This window comes from Otolemur garnettii, unplaced genomic scaffold (genome assembly GCF_000181295.1).
Source record: "Otolemur garnettii isolate 467f Iridium unplaced genomic scaffold, OtoGar3 scaffold00196, whole genome shotgun sequence".
In the NCBI taxonomy this organism is placed as follows: domain Eukaryota; kingdom Metazoa; phylum Chordata; class Mammalia; order Primates; family Galagidae; genus Otolemur; species Otolemur garnettii.
In genome coordinates this window covers 226,094-232,352 of record NW_003852591.1, presented here as the reverse complement: position 1 = coordinate 232,352, position 6,259 = coordinate 226,094, and the positions used below count along the sequence as shown (strand labels likewise).

General features: G+C 40.1%; 1 protein-coding gene across 2 annotated transcripts in view; it reads left to right on the top strand.

The window, feature by feature from the left end:
- The window catches only part of MED6 (mediator complex subunit 6), a 17,416-nt gene extending 12,131 nt beyond the window's left edge, over nt 1–5,285 (top strand). Inside the window, exons 7-8 of one of the 2 annotated variants that reach the window (XM_012812221.2) lie at nt 4,252–4,279; nt 4,869–5,285. In XM_012812221.2, coding sequence (XP_012667675.2) covers nt 4,252–4,279; nt 4,869–4,999 — 159 coding nt within the window. In that variant the 3' untranslated portion in view covers nt 5,000–5,285. The remainder of the gene's footprint in view (nt 1–4,251; nt 4,280–4,868) is intronic. The other variant, XM_023507651.1, reaches the window with a different exon arrangement.
- The last annotated feature ends 974 nt before the right edge of the window (nt 5,286–6,259 follow it).

Genomic DNA, 6,259 nt, shown 5'->3' with positions numbered 1-6,259 from the left:
GCCGAGCCTTGGTTTCTTTTTGACAATTGCAAGTGTTTAGCACAAGGGCTAAAGATGAATTGCTGAAACATGGTCCAAAACCCAGTATTCATCAGAAAAAGCTAATAATAGTGTCTTTTTGGTGGTCCAGCTCTGGTATTGTCCACTGCAGTTTCATGAAGTCTGGCCAGTCAGACAGCAGATGTCTACTGCAGCCAGTTGGATGAAATGATAAAGCAGCTAAGGTTGGCAAATAGAGATAGGCCAGTCCTCTTGCAAGACAGCAGTTGACCCCATGTGGCACAAACAATACTGCTCACATTACGAAAGCGGAACTTGGAAACTCTGTCATCACCTGCATCAATCAACTGACTACCACTTCTTCCAGTAATTCTTTGAATCACTTCTTCTTTTTTTTTTTTTTTTAAAAGAGACAGAGTCTGACTTTGTCGCCCTGGATAGGTAGAGTACCATGGCATCACAGCTCACAGCAACTTCTTGGGCTTAGCCAGCGGTTCTCAACGAGTGGTTCGCAACCCCCTTTTAACAATGAAAATACACTGTGGCATTGGGAAGGTTGAGAACCACAGGCTTAGGCGATTCTCTTGCCTCAGCCTCCTGAGTAGCTGGGACTATAGGCACCTGCCATAATACCCGGCTATTTGTTTGTTGCAGTTTGGCTGGGGCCAGGTTTGAACATACTACCCTTGGTATATGGGGCCGGTGCCCTACTCACTGAGCCACAGGTGCCGCCCTGAATCTCTTCTTGTAAGGAAAAATACTCAGTTGTCAGCAAGTTGTGGAAAATGTCTTTTGTGATTTCATCTCCTTTCACTTTTCAGGCTTCTTTGCTGCTGGCATACACAAGCTGTTGTTAAGGGGCAAAATGATGTTCATAGTTTAGGCACATATTTTGATTAATGGCACTGCTTCTTGTTTGAGATGTAATAAACTAAACTTTTAATTCAGAATTGGACATTTTATAGTCAGTGACCTAACGTAGGACTATGGTGCCAGTGCCCAGGCCACAGACCAGTACTGGTTAATGGCTTATTAGGAACTGGGCCGCACAGTAGGAGGTGACTGGTGGGCAGGCCAGTGAGCAAGCAAAGCTTCATCTGTATTTACAGCCACTCCCCATCGCTGGCATCACTGCCTGAGCTCTGCCTTTTATGAGATTAGCCTTGGCATTAGATTCTCATAGGAGCACAAACCCGACGGTAAACTGCACATGCAAGGGGTCTAGGTCACATGCTCCTTGTGAGAATCTAATCCCTGAGGATCCGAAGTGGAGCTCAGGTAGAGCTGAGGTGGTGGTGCTAGCACTGGGGAGAAGCTGCAAATACAGGTTATTATTACCAAAGAGGTTTGGCTGCACAAAGACCATATAAATCAAAAGTTTTATCAAAACCCAAACAGTAAGTGGAAAGTGACAATCAGGGTGCACCTAGTGGCAGACTTTGTAGCAGCAGTGACACTTCAGGTGTCATTGTCTCCCATTACCCCCAGATGGGACTATTTAGTTGCAGGAAATCAAGCTCAAGGCTGCTGAGTCTTCATCATGGTAAATTGTAGAATTACTTCATTATCCTTACAATGTAATAGGAATAGAATTAATAGAATAATAGAATTAAAGTGCACAGTAAATGTAATGTGCTTGAATCATCCTGAAAACCCAGGTCTGTGGAAAAATTGTCTTCTATGAAACTGGTCCCTGGGCTCGGTGCCTGTGGCTTAAGTGGCTAAGGCGCCAGCCATATACACCTAAGCTGGCAGGTTCGAATCCAGCCTAGGCCCGCCAAACAACAATGATGGCTGCAACCAAAAAATAGCCGGGCGTTGTGGCAGGCACCTGTAGTCCCAGCTACTTGGGAGGCTGAGGCAGGAGACTCAAGCCCAGGAGTTGGAGGTTGCTGTGAGCTGTGATGCCACATCACTCTACCCAGGGGGACAGCTTGAAGCTCTGTCTCAAAAAAAAAAAAGAAAGAAAGAAAGAAAGAAAGTGGTCCCTGGTGCCAAAAAGGCTTCAGAGCACTCATAGATTACTTCAGCTAGGTTTATCTAAGCCAAGTCCACCTGATTAAATTTGGTCAGAATGGCAACCCCATTTTATATGCCAGAACACATGCTATTACTTTCTCTGGCAGTATTTATTAGAAAAGATTGGACAGTATGTGTATGTTGGGTAGGTAATGACACTATTCTAATGTCCAAATATAATTCATTGTTTAATTTTGTTTAAATGATTAAGTGCTAGCTCAAATTATTTATTGTCCTTGATGGTACTCATACATTTCCTCTCTTGTTTTAAAGAAAAATTATTTTTTCCTTCAGAATGACTTTGGGCATATTTTAAGTCCTGATATGTTCACAACATAATGTGATAGTTGGCTTTGTTGGGGGTTCTCCTGACCTCCCCATGCTTGGAGATTTGTTGGAAGGACTCACAGGACTTGGTGTGTGGTTGTATTCATGGCTGAGATTTATTACTGTAATGTAAGTAAGGATGTATATCCAGAGAGTAAGAGGAAAAGACAGCGGGGCCTGGACTTCCCTAAGACTTTCTCCTTCTCAAGAGGGGTTACAGAGAGTGCACTCTGTTGTCAATGAAAATACAGCAACATATATATGATATTTCTGCCCAGGGAAATTCATTAAAGGCTCAGTACTCACGGCTTTATTTTGGGGGGCTTGAGGGCTTGAGTAGGTTTCCTTGTGTCGTTATCCTCTATTTAGCATGTTCTAAAATTCCACACTCCCTTGAAGGAAAACAGGTATTCTGCATAAACCACATTGGATAGTCCAGCCTCAGTGAGCCACTGTCTACTGGGGAATGGTAGGAACCCTCCCAAAATCCAAGTGTCTAGACACTAGCCAAGAGTCAGCCTTCCAAGCGTGACTTTCTAAGGATAGCATTCTCAGGCCTTCCATGTTAGCACTTTATGCACAGTGGATAGTAAGGAGCTTGATTTTGGTCTCATTAAGTGTGAAGGCTTCCAGGACTTGCAGTTGGAGTAGTCTAGTAAGGAGTTGGCAGCATGAATCTGGAACATGTGATATCACAAAATTTTGTAGTCTTTAATTGTGGGAATAGTGTAGAAAACTTAGGGAGGGCATGTAAATGCAGAAGGAAATTCAGGAAATAGATGAAACCTTAGAAATAAAGAGATTATTTTTTTCTTGCGAGATGATAGGTAGTAATGTTATTTTAAATGCATATGTGTGTGTACACATTTGTGTGTGTACACATTTGTGTGTGTATGTATATAAAGGTATACATTGAAGGTAGATGAGAAGAAAGTTGGTGGTGTTGGCATCCTGTTGTGTTTTCTTTTGTTTTTGTTTTTAAGCAGGAGGCACAGTGTCGTCAAATGAGAGGGGTAGATTGTGAGCCTTGAGGAGAAGGATGAAGGTGGGGTTCTAGAGCATTTAACTTGTGTTCCCATGCCTTAGTTACTTAGTTCCCATGCCTACCAACTTTAAAAGTCAGACTTTAGTAGAACAGAAGATAATAAAGTCTGTGATATATTAAGTTATGATTATTTATAATAGAGTTTTAAATTAATTTTCTAAAAAGAAAAAAAGACTTTAGTCTCCCTTCTCATAATTCATATCCCCTCAGGAAATAAGCCTCTGGAGTTTGAAAAGCTCCATTATTTCCTGCCATTGAATTCTACTTTTTTTTTGAGACAGAGCCTCAAGCTGTTGCCCTGAGTAGAGTGCTGTAGCACCACAGCTCATAGCAACCTCCAACTCCTGGGTTTTTAAGCGATTCTCCTGCCTCCGCCTCCCAAGTAGCTGGAACTGCAGGCACCTGCCACAAGGCCCGGCTATTTTTTTTTTTTTTTTGGTTGTAGCTGTCATTGTTGTTTGGCGGGCCTGGGCTGGATTCGAACCTGCCAGCTCAGGTGCACGTGGCTGGCGCCATAGCCACTTTAGCCACAGGTGCTGAGCTGAATTCTACTTCTTTTTGTAAAGTGTTGTAGCCTGAATGTGGAGGCAGAGGGCTTTGTTAGATGTTGAGGGGTTTTTATGGTTGACTCTTTTGTTCTAGTTTTAGATTTGTCTTTTACGGAATATGAAAAAGAAGTAAAAAATTATAAATTTGTGCTTTAGGTATACAAATAATAGTTTTTCTTCATGAAGTCGTTTATAACATAATCTGGATGGTTTCATTTTATTAAGAGTTGTGAAATCTAGAAGAAAAAAACTTTGCCAACCTGACCTGTTTTCTCCTTTTTCTTCTTTTTCCCCCTTTAAAAAAAATTATAGCAAAAGTCTGGAGAAAAGCCTGTCCCAGGTATGATTCATCTGATATTCCTGTAAAACTTGAAATAAGACCAAACAGTCTATAACTCAGTGACAACATTAACATGTGAGATGAGCTATGGTCCTTTTGCCCTGGACTCCCTCATTGTAGTTTCTCACTCTTAACCTCTGAGATCTGCTGAATTGTCAACAGGTGGTGCCTTTGTGGTAGTGATCTTGGTATTTAAAAGATGAATAGGAGTGGAGAGAGTGGGTATTGAGATGTGAAGAAGCCGATTTTTGGTTTAGATCTTGATGTGAAAAGAGATCATCTGTTACGTCAACGAAAACAATTATTGAACTCTCTGTATAACTGGGTTAGAATAATTGTGTATTTTGGTTATACATAATGTCTTATTTAAATGCCATGTCTAGTATCAGTGTCTGTCTAGTATCAGTGATTTCCTTAAGTTATCAGGTTGTTAGATTTATAACTGGGTTCTTGTATACATTTGCCTGGGGAAATAGCTAAATTGAGAACTTGAGAGTAGCAGTTAAAAATGAATTTGAAAGAGCAAACCATTCGTGTTAAACCATTGTTCCCTCATCTCCTGCCAAAAAAATCTGCTTTCGATGTCCAGTGGATCAGACAAAGAAGGAGACAGAACCTATACCAGAAACAATAAAATCGGAGGAGAAGGAGACCACAAAGAATGTCCAACAGACAGTGAACGTTAAAGGCCCCCCTGGGAAACGGATGAGACTTCAGTGAGGATTGGACAAAAGAGAAGCCTGCAGGATCCCTCACCTCAGTTATTATACCTCAGAACTGTGGCGCACTCGTGAGCTTTCAAGTACTTTGTCACAGCCCTCTCCTTTGTATGAAATATGCTTGTTCTTTAAGAAATGGCATTATTCCCATCATGCTTTTTACATGAATATTTCTTAGGTATCCTTTGTAACCTTTCCTCTATTGGACTGGAGCAGCCTATCCACTCATGTATATGTTTAAAAACAAAATAAAGGTATTTGTACATATTGCTTTATCTTTTTCCCCTTATTGCTTTCTCTGAAATTTTTCACATGCACTCTGAAGCCAGAATATTAATATTAAAGTAGTAACTGAGCATATTTTCTTTTATTAGTTACATACTCTTCAGTATTAAAATAGTAACTGACATTTTTTTAAGAAGGAAAAACTTCACTTCCCAATACCATCCTACAAATGCTGTAACAGTATCATCGATTTTCTCTTAGTCCTTTTTTGTTTGTAGATACTTTTAAAACCATAGTTCATAATGTTAGTTTTGTCATATTCTGTCTGTTGTAAGGTTTTTCCCATGTTCACTTAGTTTTTGTAGACCATCTCTTTTAGTGACTGAATAATTCCTGTGTCTGTTTTCTTTGAATTCTTTCTGTTTGTTATATTTTTATTTTTTTATTCTGATGTAATTTTAGGTATACAGAAAAGCTGTAAGATAGTACAAAGAATTCCTATGTAGACCTTTTACCCTAATTTCCTGTATATCAGTGTTTCTTCTGTGTGTTTTACTCTTTGTTCTCTTTCTCTCAGTCTCTAACTCTTACCATCCGTTGCCTGCTTGTACCTGTGCATTCTCTCAGTATGGTAATAGTACACACCCTGTCCTCTTTTAGTTTTGTTCTGAGAGTCAGCTGCAGTCATGATTCCATCTCCCTAAGTATTTAATTGTGCATTTCCTAAAACCAGGCATTCTCCTACATGGCCACAGAACAATTATCAAAATGAAACCAGGATGATACTATTTGTTATCTAATCTGTAGATCTTATTCATATCTCACCAGTAGTGCCAATAATTTCTTTTATAGCAAAAGATAATCCTGAATTATGGGTTGGATTTAGTTGTCTTGTCTCTTTAGTCTCCTTTTTTTTTTGAGACAGAGTCTCAAGCTATCCTCTTGGGTAGAGTGCTATGGCCTCATAGCTCACAGCAACCTCAAACTCTTGGGCTTACTTAGCCACAACACCCGGCTATTTTTTTTTTTTTTTTTT